The following is a 20,790-nucleotide window of genomic DNA, read 5'->3' as shown; positions in this document are numbered from 1 at the left end:
TCTTAGGCTAAGGCTTTCAACTGCATTAAGACTTTGGGGATACCCTGTAGCTTATACCATGTCCTAGGTAACAATCCAAATGATGTTGGTAAAAACCTTTTTTTTTGTTTTAAAGTTATATATTACACCAGACCTACTTCAGTGTTCTTGGTTTTAGAACAGTTTTTAACACAGTATGTGGATTTAGAAGAATGAAAATGGGTGAGAGAGTTCTGAAGTATTTATAAGCAAATACCTTGGCCCCCTTTCATTTTGGTACAAAGCTGTGAACCTCCATGAAACTTTGTAAAGGAAGAAGTAAAGCAAATATTGAGAGGAAAATAAACTTAAAATACTTTAATAATTGGCTCTGTCAACTTAATTGTCGCCCAGCTGTTTGTTTATAGCCAACCTAGCCACCTTTTCTATGCTTACAGTCTCATAGGATCTGAAGAGAGCATTGTTGTTCAGTGCTTTAGAGGGGACTCAGGTCATCTAATCCAACCTCAATTTAAATAAAAATATTCTCCACAGCATCCTTGACAAAACAAATGGTCATTCAGCCTCCACTTAAACATTTCTGGGAAATGCTGCCCCTATTTCCTATAAATACTGCCCCATGCTATTCTTAAATAACTGCAAACTTTTACTTGAGTTGAGGTTTTCTTCCCTGTAATTTCCATCTCTGATGTTCTACTTCTCCCTTTGAAGAGAGGGTAGAGGGGTGAGGATACAAGTTATCAAGATGCAGCCTGAAAAGTTGGATGGGGATGGACATGGGTTTTAAATCACTTTAGGAGAAAAATAAATGTTGGGGAGATCATAGAGGAGTTTGGGGTTTTTTTGCAGGGCAGTGACGGTTAAATGACTTGTCCAGGGTCACATAGCTAGTAAGTGTCAAGTGTCTGAGGTTGGATTTGAACTCGGGTCCTCCTGAATGCAGGGCTGGTGCTTTTTAACCACTGTGCCACCTAGCTGCCCCCTAGAGGAGATTCTTAAAGACAAACATTAGACAAAAGGATCTCTGAGGTACCTTGTAATGATTGGAATCCTGAAATTCCGTACATTGCCTTCACTGTTAAAATCCCAAATCAGCTGTTTCTCTTACAGTTCCTGTGGCAAACCACAGTGGCATAACCAACAAAAGTCATTGCCTCTAAGCAAGTTTAAACATAGGGACTTAACACAACATGTATGCAATTGAATGTTTTCTCCGTTTGCATTTGAATGAGTTACCCACCTCCACCTCCATGTTGGTGGTAGGCAGTATAGAGACCCTTTGCCTCTGGTGTACCATCCAGATACTTCCACTAGTTTCTTTCACATACACTCCTGTCCTTGGGAAAGTGGTCCACAAGTCTTGGCTTTTAAGGGACTGATTTAAAAAATTTTTCTTTTCAACATTTTTTATTCTCTAAATCAGAATCTTTCTTGGGCCTAGTTGTTTTCTGTTCTGAGACTAGGAGGAGTTCTGTCCCCAGATTGCTTTTGGCTGTTAGGTGGGATATAGAAACCCAACCCTTGCTCTGCCTGTTCCTTGATGAGATATCAAATGAGTCAAATAATGCACACTAGACAGTCAGACACATGCGTTTTATTCATTTGGTAAGTCTTATCGGGACCACAACCCAAACAAGGAATTGCCCTGGTCTACCTTTCCTCTATATAATTTGAGAACAGATAAAAACCTGAAGTAAAAATCTAGGCAGAACCAAGGGCTGGGATGGAGGGAAGGAGTCCAGGAGGCAGTCCATGCTTAATGTCCACCAACACGAATGATGAAGGTCTTTTTCTTTAATGTGACCAGCAAAGGACATTGTTGGACAAATACCCCACAAAGTATTTCCTTACCCTTCCTCGGTTATGGTCCAGTTTTGAACTGGTTATAACTTTCCCAGCAATAAATTGTATTACTTCCCACCCCTGAGGTCAGTTTTGATCTGGAGACTTGGGGACAGTCCAAAGAGGGATCTTGATTGGAGGCTCAAACCCTTGCATTAGCTCTAGGATCAAATTAGCCTTTTAGGTGCCTGGACTGATCCTCTGGGCTAAACTGGAACGCTTTGAAATTGGCAGAGACTTTCTTTGATGTAGTACTCTGAGATAATGTCACTGCTTTTATGGGGAAGAGAAGTTCTGCTTACACCTTATCTTAGAGGGCTAAGATTGGTTGGGGAGCAGCTTTATGGGCTGGGAGGAGGTATCTGGTTAGCCCAAGGGCAGGTGTAGTGAATAATGAAACTGGAACATCCTGAGACTAGCTGGGAGTACAGAATGACAGGGAAGAAAACCACCTTGGGAATCCCAAGGCTGTTAGCGATGTTGCTTGTTTCTTAGAAATGACTAGCTGCTGTGGTTGACATCGCAAATGGTTCATTCTGTTCAATTTTAGTTGAGGTGAGGAAGACTTGCTTCAGGCATACATAGTAAGCTGCAGCCACTGAAAAGGGAGAAGCCAAGATGAGGTGAAAAATGGAAAAAAATATGAGTCTCCAAATCCCACCTTCCCAAGGTAAACAACCCAGGATTCCACAGCTCACTGCTGCTTCCTACATCCTTTCCTGCCTTTCCCAATCCTGCTAGGAAAAAAGGTCTGTGCAGGTGCCCAAACCATTGCCTCAGAGTTCATCTGACAGCTAAGGGCTTTTGTCCCCAAACTTTCCACCCCTATCCCCCAACCAGGAGACAAAAACCCATCAATCATTTGCCTTTAAGGGCTCTCTTCTATACACAGCCCCACGGGTTGTGTGTCATAGTGTGGAAGTCAAGGTGGGCCAAGTCAGTCTCTTAATTCCAACCGGCACCTTACAACAGAGTAGGGCACTTCTATATCTTTACCTCTAGAACGTTGAGTTTAATGATGCCATCTCCATCCTTGTCAAAGGCTTGAAAAGCTCCTGTGTCAAGGAACAGACAGGCCAGAGAGAGATTAGTCCTCCCCAAGCCATTTTGAGAAACTATACCCATGTGAAGGATGTGCTGGGACCATCTTCTTGCTTGTTCAAGGACCAACTGAGGAAGTTTTGCCCAGCCCCACCCCTACCCTCAGTAATTAAAGAGGGAAAGACATCTTCTTTCAGCTCAGTCTTTAAAACAAGGAACTGAAAGGCTAAGCCACTGCTTCCCCACTTACTGAACATGCCCTCCAGCCGTACAAAACAACAGATGAAGCTGTCAAAATTGATATTCATATGCTTGTCCGCATAGCGCATGGTGATAATGTCATAGAGCTGACTGTTGAGGTGGAAACCTAGGGAAGAGAGAGTGTTAGAGGCAGAGGCAAAGTTCAACTTTTAGTGTTATTTTAGTCTTTCCCTCTACCCTTCCTTTTCATTTACTGTTTTTCCTCCTTACAAAGATTCAATTAAAAAAAAAAGATTCAATTCACCCAACCCACAATTAGGCCTACCTCCACTCACACCCTCACACTCTCACCCACCCACTTTGAGACCAGATACCCGCATCATTCACAGCATTGCGCATCTCATAGCTGTTGATGGTGCCGGAGTGGTCCGTGTCATAGTTTTTGAAGATTTTCTGTTAATAGAAAATTTGAAAACATTTGAAAAAAATTTGAAATTTGAAAACATTTGAAAAAAATTTGAAATTTGTTTCAAAGAGGACTCAGTATGCGCAGAGCACTGTACTAAGTGTTAAGGGAGGTAGAAAACAGGATAATACACTCCCCGTCTTCATGGAGCTAATGTGGTGGAAGGAGGGCCTGGGTGTGGAATCAAAGGAACCCAGTTCTTTTTCTGGTTCTGCCATTTGATTAACCCAGGAACCCTGGCCAAGTCAACCTGAACTTCAATTTTTTGGTTTTGTCTTTTTTTTTTTTTTTTTTGGTGGGGCAATGGGGGTTAAGTGACTTGCCCAGGGTCACACAGCTAGTAAGTGTCAAGTGTCTGAGGCCTGATTTGAATTCAGGTACTCCTGAATCCAGGGCCAGCGCTTTAACCACTGTGCCATCTAGCTGCCCCCTGTCTTTTTTTTTTTTAATCTGTAAAATGCTGATAATATTCACAGGGTTGTTATGAGGGAAGGACTTGGTAACCTTTAATTCACTATATAACTATATATAACCTACATATAAATATATATGTGTATATATATAGTTATATACAATGAGACATGGCATAGTATTATTAAGTATACTAGCTCAGTCATTAATAGGCATTTATTATGACCAACCTCCAATCCAGACCACTCATAATGAAGCATGCTACCATCTCCTAACAGGGAGGTGATAGACTCAGGGTACAGAATGAAACTTTTATTTTTTTGACATGCAATTGTTTTGTTTAACCATGCATATTTTTTGTTGTTGTTGTTTTTTGTTGTGTTTTGTTTTTGTGGGCAATGGGGGTTAAGTGACTTGCCCAGGGTCACAAGCTAGTAAGTGTTAAGTGTCTGAGGCTGGATTTGAACTCAGGTACGCCTGAATCAGGGCCAGCGCTTTAACCACTGCGCTATCTTAGCTGCCCCATATCCGTGCATATTTGTTACAGAATTTAGAATTTTTCTCCAATTCCCCTCCAAATGGTGCAGGAAGTGGGAGGGAATGAAACTAGATTTTTGTTAAGTGGGGAAAAAAACCCCATAGCATTTATTAAGCACTATGTACTGGACACTGTACTAAGAGCTGGGGATACAAAGTCAAAAGCCAAACAGTCCCTGCCAGTAAGAAGCTTACTGCTTGGGGCAGCTAGGTAGTGCAGAGGATAAAGCACCGGCCCTGGATTCAGGAGTACCCGAGTTCAAATCCGGCCTCAGACACTTACTAGCTGTGTGACCCTGGGCAAGTCACTTAACCCCCATTGCCCCGGGGGAAAAAAAAAAAGCTTACTGCTTTCCAGCTAGGGAGAAGGAGCTGTATGAGCATTGACTGGGAAAGCTGTCTTGCAGGGTTTGGCATTTAAGTTCAAATTTAGAGAATAGGGATGATTTTACCAGGCAAAGAGAAGGCAGTACTTTCTAGGTATTTAGCATGTTATATAGAACAGGGCAGTTCAATGAGATAGATGGGCAAGCAGGTGACCAAGAGTAGTATGACTGGGTAAGGTTCCCTTCCCTCCTATACCATCCCATTCCACACTACACCTCTTCATGCCATTTTGCTCATGCTATCCCCCTCACCCTACCCCTGCCCCCCATTCTACCCTTTCTACCTGCCAGCTCTTGATCTTCTTCCAGAGGTGGTGGAATTCCTGCAGGTTCAGCCTCCCAGAACCATCTGTCTGGAGCAAAGTGGTCAGGACCACATGACCAAGTCCCACAGTCATCAAGGGTGGGCAGAGAAAGGAGGGAGGCCGATAGAGGAATTTCTTCATACAACATCCCTTCCAATGACCTCCTCTGTTATAAGGGGAATGAGCCAATCACCTTCCTTTGTTCATTGGTCCTCCTCCCCACCTTCAAGGGATATCCATCCAAACCCCTGCCTCAGAGGCCGTAGGGTGATCATAGTGGGCACCTACTCTGTGACAAAGGCAGCCTCAAGTCATCCTCATTTGCTTAATTTAAAGGCTTAGTAACCTCATAACCAGAAGCTCGTCCTGAATAACCACTGTAATAATTTAACAGCTTCACTAAATCTAAATTCTGTCTAAGGTCTTTCAGGCCTTTACAAGAGCTTATACTTGGGTTTAGCTTTGTTTAGCCAGGTCCTACCCACCACTCTCTGGGTCTATGGGGCCATGTGGTGGGGAGAGAGAAAGTGGGGTGTTAAGGTTATGAAAGGATACATCCATTAGGGCAATCATGCTTCGGCAGGACTCCAGGGTGAATCCATCTATCTTCAAGTCTTTATCTGGGGAGGGGGATGACAAAAAGGGAGGGTCATGAGGTCTTAAATTCTGCTCTTCTAGAGAGCCCTTCCTCCCAACCTACTGGTCGCTTTAAATAGCGCTCCTCCCTTGCTTTGGGTGAAGGCATTCAAGTCACTCACGTTTGTTCACCACCGTGTTGAGAACATTCTTGAGTTCATCAGCACAAATTTCCATGTCCTGAGGAGAGAGAGAGTGAGGGTCCTCATGGAAGTGATACCCTATTGCACCAAGGGCACAGGTTACAATCGTGTCTCCCTTATCTGGCTACTTGGACAAAAAGAAAAGTGCATCTGGGAGCCAGAAGGAAATGAGACTTTTGGCCAACACCTGTGTCATGAAGTCCAGACACATAACAGAGGAAAGGACCCCTCAGGCCTTGATATCCCAGCCTGAAGTGACCTCTTCCTCCTCTAACCTTTTTTTTTTTTTTTTTAAGTGAGGCAATTGGGGTTAAGTGACTTGCCCGGAGTCACACAGCTAGTAAGTGTTAAGTGTCTGAGGCCGGATTTGAATTCAGGTACTCCTGACTCCACTGCGCCATCTAGCTGCCCCTTTCCTCTAACCTTCTAAAACAACTAGTCTCTGAGCAATTTGTTTTACTGTTAACAGATTTAACAAATATTTATTGGTCACTTGCAACGTGAGGGGCACAGAGGATATTTAAAAATGACAATTCCTGCCCTAAAAATTTACAAGCTAATAGGGGATATAGGGTATGTTGAAATTAGAAATATATAAGAAGACTGGAAAGGTAGGAAGAGTCTAGGTTGTGATGAGCTTTAAATGCTAAACAGAAATTTATATTTGATCCTAGAAATAATAGGAAGTCCCCAGAATTTATTGACTATAGAGGTGATATAAGACTCATGCTTTAGAGAAACCACTTTGGCAGTTGTATGAAGGATAGATTAAAGTGGGGAAACATTTAAGGCAGGGAGATTAATTAGGAGGCTAATACAATCAGTGAAAGGTGATGACGGCCTGTGTGATATGGCTGTGTGAGTAGACAGAAGGGAAAATAGCTATTCAACAGATAAAGATACAGTAAGATTTGGCATCTGCTTGGCTATATAGGGTGAGAAAGAGTGAATAGTTAAGGACAATATGGAAATTATGAACCTGAATGCCTGAGATGGTGCCCTTTACAGAAAGTTGGGAAGTTCAGAAGAGGTTTGCGGGGAGAAAAGATAATGATCACTGTTTTGGACGTGTTGAGGTTAAGGTGTTCCCAGAACATCCAGTTTGAATTTTTCTTTCTTTTTTTTTTTTTTTTTCTTTTGGCAGGGCAGTGAGGGTTAAGTGATTTGCCCAGGGTCATACAGCTGGTACGTATCAAGTGTCTGAGGCTGGATTTGAACTCAGGTCCTCCTGAATCCAGGGCCAGTGCTTTATCTACTGCACCACCTAGCTGCCCCCCCAGTTTGAAATTTTTTAATAGAGTTGGTGAAATAGGACTAGAGCTCAGGAGAAAGACTAAGGTTGGTTCTGTAGATCCAAGAATCATCTGTATAAAGATGATAATGAAACCAATGGAGCTGATGAGATCACCAAGTGAGAGAATAGAAAAAGAAAAGAGGGCCTGGGACTGAACCTTGAGGACACCCATCCAAGCAAAGAAGCCTGAGGAGTGGTCAGACACACAGAAACATCAAGGGAAAACATTATAAAAGTATCACAAAGAACGAGAGAAGAAAAGAGCATCCAGCAGAAGGTCACCAGCAGTGTCAAATGCAGCAGAAAGGTCAAGAAGGGATAAAGATTGAAAATTTGGCTACAAAGGGATCAGATGGTTTCTTCGCAGGGTAGTTTCATTTGAATGATGAGGTTAGAAGCCAGACTGCAGAGAGTTTAGAAGAGAAAGTAGAGGCACCAAGTATAAATGACTGAAAACAAAAGTTTAGCTCAGAAAAAGAGAAGAGTTATTTTATCTATCTATGCATTGTATCTATTGTAGCATCACTAGTAGGGGTGGTTAGAATCCAGTGAGTATTTTTTTTAAAGATGGAGGCTTGGCCATATTTGTAGCCAGTTTTGAAGGAACCAATAGCCAGGGAAAGATCGACAGTGAGTTGGGGGATGGTAGTGGAGGCAATCTGCTGGAGAAGATGGGAGAGGATGGGATTAAAGATACATGTTGAAGGGGCAGATAGGGGGCGCAGTGGATAAAGTACTGGCCCTGGATTCAGGAAGACCTGAGTTCAAATTGACTTCAGACACTTGACACGTACTAGCTGTGTGACCCTGGGCAAGTCACTTAACCCCCATTGCCCTGCAAAAAAAAAAAAAAAAGATACATGTTGAAGGGCTGGCTTGGGTAAGGAGAAGGCCCCTTTTCATCAGATTTGTTTGTTTTTGCTTTTTTTTTGTAGGGCAATGAGGGTTAAGTGACTTGCCCATGGTCACACAGCTAGTGTCAAGTGTCTGCGGCTGGATTTGAACTCAGGTCCTCCTGAATCCAGGGCCAGTGCTTTATCCACTGCTCCACCTAGCTGCTCCCCTCTTCATCAAATATGAAGGATGAGATAGTGGAAGATACTGTTAGAGGGGTGTGAGATGAGAAAGGGAAAAGGACTTTACAGTAAATGGCCTTTAAAAAATTTTTTTATGGTGAAGTATGAGACAAGGTCCTCAGCTGAGAGGGTGGGAGGAAGGAATGTCATGGGAAGTTGAAGAGAGAAGGGAAGGTTTGGAACAGTCCCTGTAGTGAGGGGGATAGAGAATTAGTCATAGGGGAAAAGATTGTCTTGTTACAGTGAGGTCTTGGTTGGAATTAAATAACATAAATTTGTAGTGGTTTGACTATCTGACAGAGGAAGAAATAGCCAGTATGATATTTCTGGTATTTGTTGGAACTCCATTCTTATAGTAAGGAATAAGAGATCCAGGTCTGAGTATGAACATGCTATGTCTGTTCAGAATGGAAAAAAACTCGAGTGATTCTGTTGCCTCAAGGGTCCAATATAAGCTTCTCTGTTTAGCTTTTCAAGCTCTTTACAATATGGCGTCAACCTACCTTTCTAACCTTGTCATACATTACTCCTCTTCCTGCATTCTAAGGTCAAACTAATCTTGCTAATTTGTACACAGAACACTCCGTCTCTAGTCTCTGTACTATTGTGCCTACTGTCCCCCATGAGGAAGGAGTGTACTCCCACCTCACCTCTGTATTTCAGAATCCCTTGTCTCCTTTAGAACTCTGCCCAAGTGATTTGAAGCCTTTTCTGCTCCTCTGAACACCTAGTGCTAAGAAAAATATTGTCATTTAGTTGTTTTTTTAGTCCTGTCCAACTCTCTGTGACCCCATTTGGATTTTGTTGGTTTTGTTTTGTTTTGTTTTGTTTTGTTTTGTTTTTGGCAAAGATACTGAGATGATTTGCCATTTCCTTCTCCAGCTCATTTTACAGATGAGGAAACTGAGGCAAACAGGGTTAAGTGACTTGTCCAGAATCACACAGCTAGTAAATGTCTGAGGCCATATTTGAATTCAGGAAGATGAGCCTTACTCTAGGCCTAGCACCTCTATCCGAGGCACTACCTCATAAAAAAAATTACCAGGTATTTATTTTTTGTATGTCTATTGATGTACATATTCTCTCTCCCAATAGAATGTAAGCTCCTTGAGAGCATGAATTGTTTGCTTTTTGTCTTTTAATCCTCAGTGCCTAGTACAGTGCTTGGCATATGCTAAGCACTTGATGTTTGATTGGTTGAATCAGTGGAGCCCCAAAGATCACAACTGTCTGTACAGTACTCAGCCTAATCCATAGATATAGTTGTTATATATATAGATATATTATGTATATTTGTGTGTATATTTATTTATATTTCTATCCTAGAACCAACAGGAAGTATGCTTTTTTTTTTGCAGTTGACTTTTTTTTTTTTTTTGGTGTGAGGCAATTGGGGTTAAGTGACTTGCCCAGGGTCACACAGCTAGTAAGTGTTAAGTGTTTGAGGCCGGATTTGAACTCAGGTCCTCTTGAATCCAGGGCCAGTGCTCTATCCACTGTGCCACCTAGCTGCCCCAGTATGCTTTTTTTTTTAAACAAGGATTTATGCCATAAATCTGAGGCAGCATCCTGATGACAATGAGAAAGGCGGGAAAGTTGGGAGATTCTTTGTGAAACTAGAGAGCTTTGGGTTCTGATTATAAAAACATTACAAAGTTCCCATTGAGAATCTGCCTTAGTCAAGGTAAGGGAAGGAAAAGGAGTCGTCTTCATGGTGTGGGCAAGACAAGAGTCCAGTTACCTTCAGTCTCTCACCTAGGCTTAGTTAAGACTATACTTGTCTAGATCTCTGGGAAGGAAAGGGATAGGAAGAGTGGAATGAGAATATCTGGAGGATCTTTAGAGGTAGTTGTTTTGATAGGTACTCACATCACCCGCAATCTGTCGAAAAATGTTCTTGAATTGCACTTGCTCCTCACTCTCCCGGTCAGTGTTACCTGGGGTTGGCTGTAGAGGCACAAAGGCAGAGGTCAAACAGATGGGGAAGGTGGACAGGGCCCCAAAGGAAAGCCATGAAAGGGAAGGAAGGGCAGGCTCTTTATGGCCCACGGAACCTGGCAGTACAACATGAGTCTTTGGCTCCCAATCAAGCATCAGTAATATCTTCTCTTCCTCCTTATCACTCTTTGCTAGGAATATTCTTTGTCATATGGCCAAGGGAGGTTTTTACACCCTTACTGCATAGAGTTGTAAACATCCTTCTCTTCTTGATTCTTGGCAGAGCTGGAGGGAGAAAGTTTCTGGCCCACTTCCGTCTGTTGAGGAGTAAAGACTAGATACAGAACCCTTTCTCTCCCCTCCATCCTGACACAGTCTAACTCAAGAAGACCTGAATTTGAATTCTGCCTCAGATGCTTCCTAGCTGTGTGACTGACTTCATCTCTTCAGGTCTCCATTTCCTCATCCTCTGAGGGGGTTAACCTTTAAGGTCCTTTTCAGCTCTAAATCTATGATCTATCTATCATTCCATAGAGAAAAAGCAGCTCTGCCAACAAGGTCCACCTGAGACACTTTTGGCCATAGAAATGTGCAGAGATGTTTTATTCCTCTCTTCCTGCATCAGGCCTCAACCACCCCCATCTGGGCAAAAAGGAGCATTACAAGCAATGCCAAGCCTTGAATCTTCATTAGGGACAAAGGAGATAAGGCTGTCCCAACTCTCAGCCGTCTCCATCCTTCAGTCTAGAAAGATAAAGGTCACCCGGCAACTCACCTTAATTTCCTTCAGGGCCTCTCCTCTCATACTTCCTCTTCCCAACAAATTGCACACAATCGACCCTGGTGCCTTTAACTCCTTACCCCACTACAACTTACAGTACCCACTCTGTGCTGTTGTCTCCCTTTGCTTCTCTTTAGTTCCACATTTTCCTGGGCTCAGAGCCTGATCCCAAAAGGCAAGAGATGATACCCAAAACCACGTTTCCTTTTCCTCTTCCTTAGGTCCCTTTCTTACTGTGCTGACTAATGAGTGAGGATGCCAAGTCGTTCTCATACCCAGCCCTTTGATAGGGCCTGGTGCTGGTAGCTAATCCATTAGACGCTTAGCTCCAAAACAGGAATTCCTCAACCTTTTCACCTCAATCAAGAACAATCTTCCTGATGGCTTGGGAAAGGGATGGTGGAGGGAAAAAAAGATGCAATATTACAAACCAAAATTGCTGGGTTTAAAAGAGAATCCCCACCCTAGAAACCCAGACTTCATGCCCCGGCCGCCACACAGGCCTCCCCCATTATTCCACATGCTCCAGAAACCTGAGTTGGTTTCTCTGGATTATCAGAGCTTGTTTTGTTCTTGCCCTCCTCAGACTCATGGTCCACACCCAGCTCCTTGTTGCTGTTTGCTCTGTCAGACACGAAGATGATGGGCTGGAGAGAGGAAGGAAGGTATTGGAAAGGGAAAAGGTAGCGAGCATTAGAGACTTGGAAGGACACTGGGACTCATTCCCAGGCTTCATCGGTCGCCCCTGAGCCAAGCAGAGACTGTCTCCTGCCCCAAGTAGCAGTGATGCAGAGATTAAGTGCAGTAGAGATTAAGCCAAGAAGTAAACAGAGGTGAGGGAGTAAATAACAGAAAAGCACAGAACTAGGAGTCACTCTGTTCCCTAACTAGATTATGTGACCTGGGACAAATAAATCACTCAGTCTCAGTTTCATGAATTACAGAGATGGGAGGAACCCCAGAGTCCACCTAGTTTAATCTTTCCTCAGGGGTGTGCTAGAACTGACTTGTGCCAGCTAGGCAGTTGTTCAATTTTCACTGTGTTTGCTGCTCAGAAATTGGCAAAAAATACAAATCAAGGGGCAGCTAGGTGGTGCAGTGAATAGAGCACTGGCTCTGGATTCAGGAGGACCTGAGTTCAAATCCAGCCTCAGACACTTAACACTTACTAGCTGTGTGACCCTGGGCAAGTCACTTAAACCCAATTCACACACACACACACACACACACACACACACACACACACACACACACACACACCCCTACAAATCAAGATTTGATTTATTCTGTTGACTGTCTATAGACTTAAAGTGTTGGGGCAAATCTTAATAATGCAGATTAAACTTAGAAATGTATGGCGCATACATTTTTTTTTTTCTGGGAGAGCTGGTTGTTAAACATTTACCAGCATACCCTGCCTATACTTGACCAAAAAGAAAAAAATCTTTTCTATATCTCCAACAAATGGTCATCTGACCTCTTCTTGAAGAACTCTGGTGAAGGGAATCCCCCCCATTCCTAAAGCAGGCAAATATAATTTGGAAATTTTCCCTAACATTGTGGCTTAAATCTCTTTCTACAGCTTCTACCTCATTGCTCCTAGTTCTGCTTTCCAGGGTCCGGCATAATTCCTTACCTCTTTAAATATGCAAAGATAGCTATCATGTTTGTCTCAAATCTTTTCTAGGCTGAACATCTCCCTATGGTACAGTCTCTGGTCCTCTCATCATCCTGGTAGCTTTCCTCTGGATAGGGTCCAGTTTCTTAATGTCCTTTCTAGTATGTGGCATCCAGAACTAAATATGATATACTCTAAACCAGCAGTTTGCAAGCTTTTTGGCCTCAGGACCCCTTTACACTCTTAAAAATTAACGAAGATGCCAAAGTGTTTTTGCTTATGTGGGTTATATCTAGCAATAATTACTGTATTAGAAATTAAAACTGATAAAATTTAAATCACAACAATTATAAATCTGTTACATTTTAATCTAAATAACATATCTTAATGAAAAATAACTCTTTTAAACACACAGTGAGAAGGGTACCATTGTTTTATATAGTTTTGCAAAGCTTTAATTTCTGGCTTTATTGAAGACAACTGGATTCTCATTTTTGCTTCTGTATTCAATCTATGTGAAATGTTCTGGTTGAAATATGGAAAGATAATCTGGCTTCACACAGATATGTATTTGAATGAAGGAAGAGTATTTTCATAGGTAAATCACATCTTAGTATTATTATGAAAATAATTTTGACCTGGTAGACCCCCTGAAAGGGTTTTGGAGACCACAGACCCATAACTTTGAGAACCACTGCTCTAGATGTCATCTGACTGAGGAAGTACAGTTGGAACTAGCATATCCCTCCTTCTGTACTCTGCATCTCACTCTTTCTTTTTTTTGGGAGGGGGGTGGTCAGATCTGTGATTTTATTGGTTGTTGAGAACTCCATAATGAAACTCCCTTTACCAGTGCAATTTGTGATTTTAGAGAGTTGTTTAATGGCACTGAGAGCGGAGTGACTTGCCTAAGGTCACACATAGCCATTATGTATCAGAGGTGGGGTCTCCAACACAGGTCTTCCTGACTCCAAGGCCAGCTATCTATCTACTACACACCATGCTGTCTCTCATTCTACTATCTTAGTGCAGTCATAATTAGCTTTTTAGTTTGCCATGTCATATTATTGATGCATCTTGAGCTGGTGGTCCACTGAAGCCCCCTGATCTTTTTCACACAAACCACTGCCTAGGTATACCTCCCCCATTTTATATTTGAGAGGCTTTGAGAGATTAGGTGACTTGTACAAGATTGAAAAGTGAAGAGGTGTCAAAACTCAGATCTCAAATCCAAGTCTTCCAACTTCAAGTTCTACTGGTGTTAAGCAGGTGAGCTGTATCACCCAGGGTATCTAGTTTACTTGGTGTGTTTCACCGTGATGGATGTACCTGTTATTGTTGACCTCTTCTATCTGTCTGCTGTGGTCATGAACAAGAAGACTGGCTAACACACACCATTCTTTCTACAGCTTCTATGAATTTTAAAAAAATAGTAAGGCTTATAACTCACATCTCCTTTTTGTCCTGTATATAGCTTGCTTTGTGTATATTTGTTTGCATCATTAGATTGTAAGCTCCTTGAGGGCAGGGACTCTCTTTTGCTTCTTTGTATTCCCAGCGATTAGCACAATGGAGGGCACATAGTAGGCGCTTAATAAATGTTTAATGTTCTATTGATTGATATACATATATATGTATATATGCAAATTTTTTCAAAATATACTTTATTATTGTAAGAAAAGATTCAGTTAAACGTTTTTCTAAGAACTCTAGACACTATCTAGTCCAGCTCTTTCATTTTGCAAATTAGGTTACATAATCTTTTTGGCTTCAGTTGCCTCACCTAGAAAATGAGGATATTATTTGACTTGTATAAAGCTCTAAGACCAATAATTTTAGGAATTTTCTGCACTTTTAAAGGATAGTAATGACAATTTCCAGCCATTGGAGGGCTGCAATCAAACCCCACCCTAGTCTCTTGGTGACTCCCTCTCTCTCAATTTGTGTTTCTTTTACTGTGGGTGTGGGAGGAGGATGAGGGGGTTGCAAAATAAATGTTCCTGAGGTACTTGAAGGTCTTGCCCTGTCCCCTGTGAAGAAGTCTAGGGAATAGCCACCTCTAGGCAGGGTATGACAACAGCATGGATGGAACCACACTCAGGAAGTTCAGCTGTGGGGTGTTGGCTTTTCACCTCATAAAATCTTGGACTTAACCCGGAGTTTGTTTTTTAAAACTTTTAAAATGAAAGAAAATGTTGATTATTGTATTTTAACATAATTAGATTCCTTTGTGGCTTTATATTTTTAAAGTTTTAGATGTATTAGATTTATTTTTTTTTCATTTAGTAATTAATTTATTAAAAATATTAAGATTATTTTATTTTACTTTAGATTTTAAAAACTTATTTTGAGAAGGGGTTCATAGGTTTTACTAGACTACCCATAGAGTCCATCACACACAAAAAGTTAAGAACTCCCTGTCCTAGAGGAAGGAGACTGTGATAGTCTATTGAAGGAAAACTTTCCCTGCAGTCTCTTTTCTTTCCCTGTAGCAGGTCACCAAAATTATCATATTTCTTGCCTTCCCAATAGATGGAGGAGATAGCATTTGGAATAGAAAATAACCATAAATAAAAAGAAATAAAAAGTCACCAAAATGCCCTGCATGCTCAGGGCTCCTGGCCCTCTGTGGCTGTCCGAGTGGAAGTTCTCTTTCTCCTTGGAAGCAGGGTGCAAACAGCTAGGTACCAGTAGGCTTCCTGTGTCCATCCTTGGGCATCATATGCAGGGAAGGCAGCATCCCTTTGAGAGCTTATATAGTACCCAGACCCTCCCATGTTCTTTCCACTCCAGTTAAAGGGCCCGGCTTTCATGCTTACAGAGCACCCGAGAAGCTAATAACCATTCATTAATTCACTCATCTACTGCGGGCAAAGCATTATGTTAGACCATTAACTCGATAGTTAGCAAAGCCTCCTCAAGGGTAGGTAGCAGCCATGGAAGAACTGTAAATAGCAATAGCAGCAGCAGCAGCCCAAGCCCTTGCTCTGGTTGTGTGCACGGGATGGGATGTCTGCTCTAGCCATCACACCACACCTCAATGCTCTACTACCTTCGGTAACCCCTGCCCTGTTACACCCACCTTGTGCCTTTTCTTTTTCTGTACAAAGAAAGAAACATCAAGTGCAGAATAAGTGAAAAGCAGGTTCACTGAGAGCCCACTGGTCTGCCTCTCATTCTTTTCTGTGACTACTGAAGCCAACCTACAACTTGGCAGTCCAGGACTAGATTACAAAAGTCAAGAGATTGAGCCATATAGAACCAAGGAAGTGAACAGACAGTGAGAAATGAGAGTACACTCTTGGTTTCTAAGACGGGGGTGGTGTAATAGTTTACAATGAACTCTATCATTGATCATTGGCTAGGGAATGAATATAGGGTCAAGTCATTTAACCTCTTCCAGCCTCAGTTTCTTCATATGTAAAATGAACTAAATACTAAGTTCCTTTCCAGCTCTGAATTTATGGACCTTTGATCCAATAATTCTGGATTTTCTGATGAATAAAATTGTCTTTAATCAAAAGTTGCTTGCTGCATTGTCTGCTGATTACCAGTTTTCAAAGGTTTAAAATGCAATTAAATACATATAACACTACAACTATATTGAACATAATTTAGAATCATAGGTTTATAACCCAAGGTCACCCAGAAAGTCAACAGTAGAATGAGGATTCTATCAAGATCTGAATCCACAGTGTCCCATAGTCACATTACTTTGAGTAACAAGAGTCGTAGGCTTTGGATCAAGATTTTTTAGCAGGAAGTAAATGACAAAAATTGTATTTAAGAAAGATTAATCTGGAAGTAGTATCAGTAATAATACCTCATATTGATATAACCCACTGAAGGTCTCTGAAGCACCTTACGTACAGCATTTCCCTTGATCCTTATGTTACCCCTATGAGGCAGGTGCTATGATTATTTTTTTTCCCCCAGATGAGGAAGTTGGGAAAAGTAGACTGGACATAGTACTGCTGGGTAGGATGGAATCAGGGGGTGACATTGGCACCCAAAGCCCAAAGGCTTCGGGAAGGGCCATTTACAAGTAGTAAATGACAGAACTGGAATTTGAATTTGGGTCCTCTGATTCTAAATTCAGTCTTCTTCACACTGCATCCTTAATATTTCTATGTCATTTTCAAAAATACTTGAGGATCTTGCAATGCCTCATGTTGAACATTATGAATTTTTTTTTCGGGCCAGTGAGGGTTAAGTGACTTGCCCAAGGTCACACAGCTCCCAAGCATCAAGTGTCTGAGGCCTGATTTGAACTCAGGTCCTCCTGAATCCAGGGCCAGTGCTTTATCTACTGTGCCACCTAGCTGCCCCTGAACATTATGAATATTAACTCTCACTGTATCAGCGAAGTGCAGAAGTGCTGATCAGTAGAGATTTCTGGTTACCAGCATTCTGATTATGTGACAGTTGACTATATTTTTATTGACCGAGGTAATTTCTATCAGATGCTCACAAGTGATCCTTGAATAAAGGCAAGATTTGAAAATCAATGAGTAAAAATAACCATGTTAAAGGAAGTCTTTGGTCAACTAACTAATATTCTGGGGGGACTCTAAAACCCCAAACTTAAAGGACCTGGAAGATAAAGACAAATGATAGTAATCCTTATGACAAGTTAAAAAACAAAGGAGACTGAAGAACTCTCAGAGAACAGAATGTTCTAAGATTCCTTTCTGGTTTCTCACTCTTGAACTCCATGGCAGTCCTTTCTTTAGACTCTGGATTTGGGAGAGAAGAGGAGTATACAGACCCAAACATAGATCCAAATGGTGGATCTAACTCTGAGCCAAACATCTTGGCAGAGGAGAGGTGGAGGGGAAGATCCATTTACATCAGTCCAGTGACCTCATCCAGATTACTGCCCATATACTCTCATTCATGGTCTAAACAAGTGTTTCTTAAACTTCCAGCCGGAGAAATTTTTACACTACCCTGGGTATATAGGCTTATAAAATAGGTATATATAACCTTTTACTGTTGCCAATTTTTTTGCAATTCAGTTATGTGACCCCATCTGGGGTCTTGACCCACAGTGTAAGAAGCTACAGACAAGGTTGCTCCTCCCTCTGAGGTCCCTCTCTCTTCTCTCTCCTCTGGTCTCTAAACTGCAGGGCCATCTACTTGCCAAAATTCCAAACCAAAGTTGCAAGAAGGATCTTTGCCTCCTAGCCAATGCTTTCTACTTGTTCACCTCCCAATTTCTACCGTGGACCAGGCCTAAGAGTCATGGCTATGGCTAAGAAAGGTCATTTTGCCCCATGAGACTACACTTACCACAGGGCGATCCACTGCGATTGTATTTTCTACATCTCTGTGAGGAGAACACATATACAAAGGTATTAGTAAGAGTGATGAATGATATTATTACTAATTTTATTTTGGGGATGCAATCAGGGTTAAGTGACTTGCCAAGCATTACACAGCTAGTAAGTGTTTGAGGCCAGATTTGAACTCAGATCCTCCTGACTCCAGGGCTGGTGCTCTATTCACTACACCACCTAGCTGCCCCATGAATGATATTGATACTGGCAATTTTATTTTCCTCTTTAAAAAAAAAAAATCAGACATTCGTGGTTTTTTTGTTTGTTTTTGTTTTTTTGACAGGGCAATGAGGGTTAAATGACTTGCCCAGGGTTACACAGCTAGTAAGTGTCAAGTGTCTGAGGCTGAATTTGGTTTTCGTTTTCTTTTTTGGTGAGGCAATTGGGGTCAAGTGACTTGCCCAGGGTCACACAGCTCGTAAGTGTCAAGCGTCTGAGGCCGCATTTGAACTCAGGTCCTCCTGAATCCAGGGCCGGTGGTCTATCCACTGCGCCACCTAGCTGCCCCTTGAGGCTGAATTTGAACTCAGGTACTCCTGAATCCAGGGCCAGTGCTTTTTCCACTGTGCCACCTAGCTGCCCCAGACATGTTTTTTTTTTAAATTAATAAAGTATTTTATTTTTTTTCCCGTTACATGTAAAGATAGTTCTCAACTTTTGTTTATACAAGCTTTACAATTTCAGATTTTTCTCCCTCCCTCCCCTCCCTCCCCCCCTCCCCTAGACAGCAGGTAATCTGATATAGGTTATATATATATACACATAATAACATTAAACATATTTCTGCATTAGTCATGTTATAAGAGAAAAAAATCAGAGCAATGATGAAAAACCTCAAAATAGAAACAACAGCATCAAAAACAAAAGAAATAGTATGGTTCATTCAGCATCTATACTCTGCAGTTCTTTTTTTTTTCCTTGGATTTGGAGATCCTCTTCCATCACAAGTTCCCTGGAACTCTTCTGTACCATTGCATTGGTGAGAAGAATATAGTCCATCACAGTAGATCAACGCTCAATGTTGATGATACTGTGTACAACCCAGACATTGTTTTTACTAGATTTTTTAAAACTACCTCCTAGTTTTATTTATCAAGTTTGTTTGGGTTTTTTTATTTCAATTTTGTTAATCACTTCTTTGGTTTTCAGGATACATAATTTGATGTTTAGTTTGAGGGGTTTTGGTTTGTTGCTTTTCTAGGTTGTTTTTTTTTTTTAATTGCATGCCCAATTTGTTCATCTGTACTTTCTTTTGTTCATGAAAAGAATCTGTGGGTTCAAGTATTTGGGGACCAGGCTTGCCATACCTCTGAACTGTATCTACTGGGGCCAACTGGATGACTGGAAATTTATTGGGAAAAGTAGACTGGACATAGTACTGCTGGGTAGGATGGAATCAGGGGGTGACATTGGCACCCAAAGCCCAAAGGCTTCGGGAAAGAAATCCTCCCCTGGGAACCCAGAACTCCTGGGTTCTCTTTTCCCTAAGAAAACAGACCTGGAAATGACAGAGGACTTGTTTTCCATAGACAGGTTGGAAAAAGCCAGTACTCACTCGGAGAGGTTCCTCTTTTCGGAGAAGACACGAAGGATGAATTCTCCCTCCTGGTGAGGATCATATGTGGAGGGGACGATGACATATTCGCTGGGGGGCAGGCGGAAGCGCTCAGACACTTCACGCATGTTGATGTAGGTTTTGCTCCGGGCTTTGGAGGCGTTGTACAAGAAGAAATCCTTCTGTAGGTGCTGTTTGTTTCCATGCATCTGTGGAGGAGGAAAAAAGCCCAAGGTGGAAGCAACAGAATAGAGTGGAAGGAGTGGTCCTTCTGGAGGACCTAAGTTCAAATCCTCTCCCTAATACCTGTGAGACCTTGGGCAAGTACCTTAATGCCCCCCCCCTTTAATTGCCTCATCTATAAAATGAGGAGGTTTGACTAGAATGGCCTCTGAGGTCCTTTCCAGTACTAAATTGGTCATTTCAGACAGGAGTGCTCCACATGTGTGGGAAGAACTGGACAGGATAAAAGAGGGTGAGGGGAAGGGAGAATTCTGAAGGAGAACATACCCTATCTCAAATGAGGCACTGAAGTGGTATAGAGTAGCTAGAGCTCCAGATCTGGATCTGAGTTCTAATCTTCCCTCATCGACTTACTAACTGGACTAGTCACTTAACCTCTGTCTGCCTCAGTTTCCTCAACTATAAAATGGACAGCATAATAGTATCTACCTCCCTGGGTTGTTGTGAGGATCAAATGAGATAATATTTATAAGGTATTTAGCAGTGTGCTCGGCATATAGTAGGTGCTTAACAAACGTTCCCTTCCTCCACCCTCTAACCCCCCATTCATGAGGGAGGACATCCAGGGGAGGAAGAGTTTGGCTAAGTCTCCATAATGCACAAGAGGACAAAAACAGCGAGGGTGACATTCTGATAGTCAAAGGTTCAGGGGACAGCTAGGAGACGCAGTGGATAAAGCACCGGCCCTGGAGTCAGGAGGACCTGAGTTCAAATCTAGCCTCAGACACTTGACACTTTTAGCTGTGTGACCCTGGGCAAGTCATTTAACCCTCATTTCCCTGTCCCCCCGCCCAAAAAAAGCTTCAAGAAGCTTGCCTATATCTGGAGAGAGTGTCAGGGAACACCAGGAAGAATAAGGACTAAAGAAGGAGTGAGGTTGACAAGAGCAAGTCCTGTTACCTCCCTGGCAACAAACCCGACCAGAAGGCTTCTCGAGGCTCAAAAGACAGATCTGGGCCCTCCCTGCTCCCTCCATAACATGGTATCATGCTGTTTCTG

The 20,790-nt window shown here is 42.1% G+C and overlaps 1 protein-coding gene across 1 annotated transcript in view; it reads right to left on the bottom strand.

Moving 5' to 3' along the window:
- Positions 1–1,204: 1,204 nt before the first annotated feature.
- CAPN3 (calpain 3) overlaps positions 1,205–20,790 on the bottom strand; it is a 73,692-nt gene continuing 54,106 nt past the window's right edge. The window contains 12 exon segments of the mRNA XM_043987166.1: positions 1,205–2,419; positions 2,818–2,876; positions 3,113–3,229; positions 3,438–3,516; positions 5,148–5,216; positions 5,724–5,788; positions 5,927–5,984; positions 10,187–10,264; positions 11,570–11,683; positions 15,737–15,754; positions 17,947–17,983; positions 19,549–19,757. Coding sequence (XP_043843101.1) covers positions 2,393–2,419; positions 2,818–2,876; positions 3,113–3,229; positions 3,438–3,516; positions 5,148–5,216; positions 5,724–5,788; positions 5,927–5,984; positions 10,187–10,264; positions 11,570–11,683; positions 15,737–15,754; positions 17,947–17,983; positions 19,549–19,757 — 930 coding nt within the window. The 3' untranslated portion in view covers positions 1,205–2,392.

This window comes from Dromiciops gliroides, chromosome 2 (assembly GCF_019393635.1).
Source record: "Dromiciops gliroides isolate mDroGli1 chromosome 2, mDroGli1.pri, whole genome shotgun sequence".
Taxonomy (NCBI): Eukaryota; Metazoa; Chordata; class Mammalia; order Microbiotheria; family Microbiotheriidae; genus Dromiciops; species Dromiciops gliroides.
This window is presented reverse-complemented; position numbering and strand designations above follow the sequence as displayed.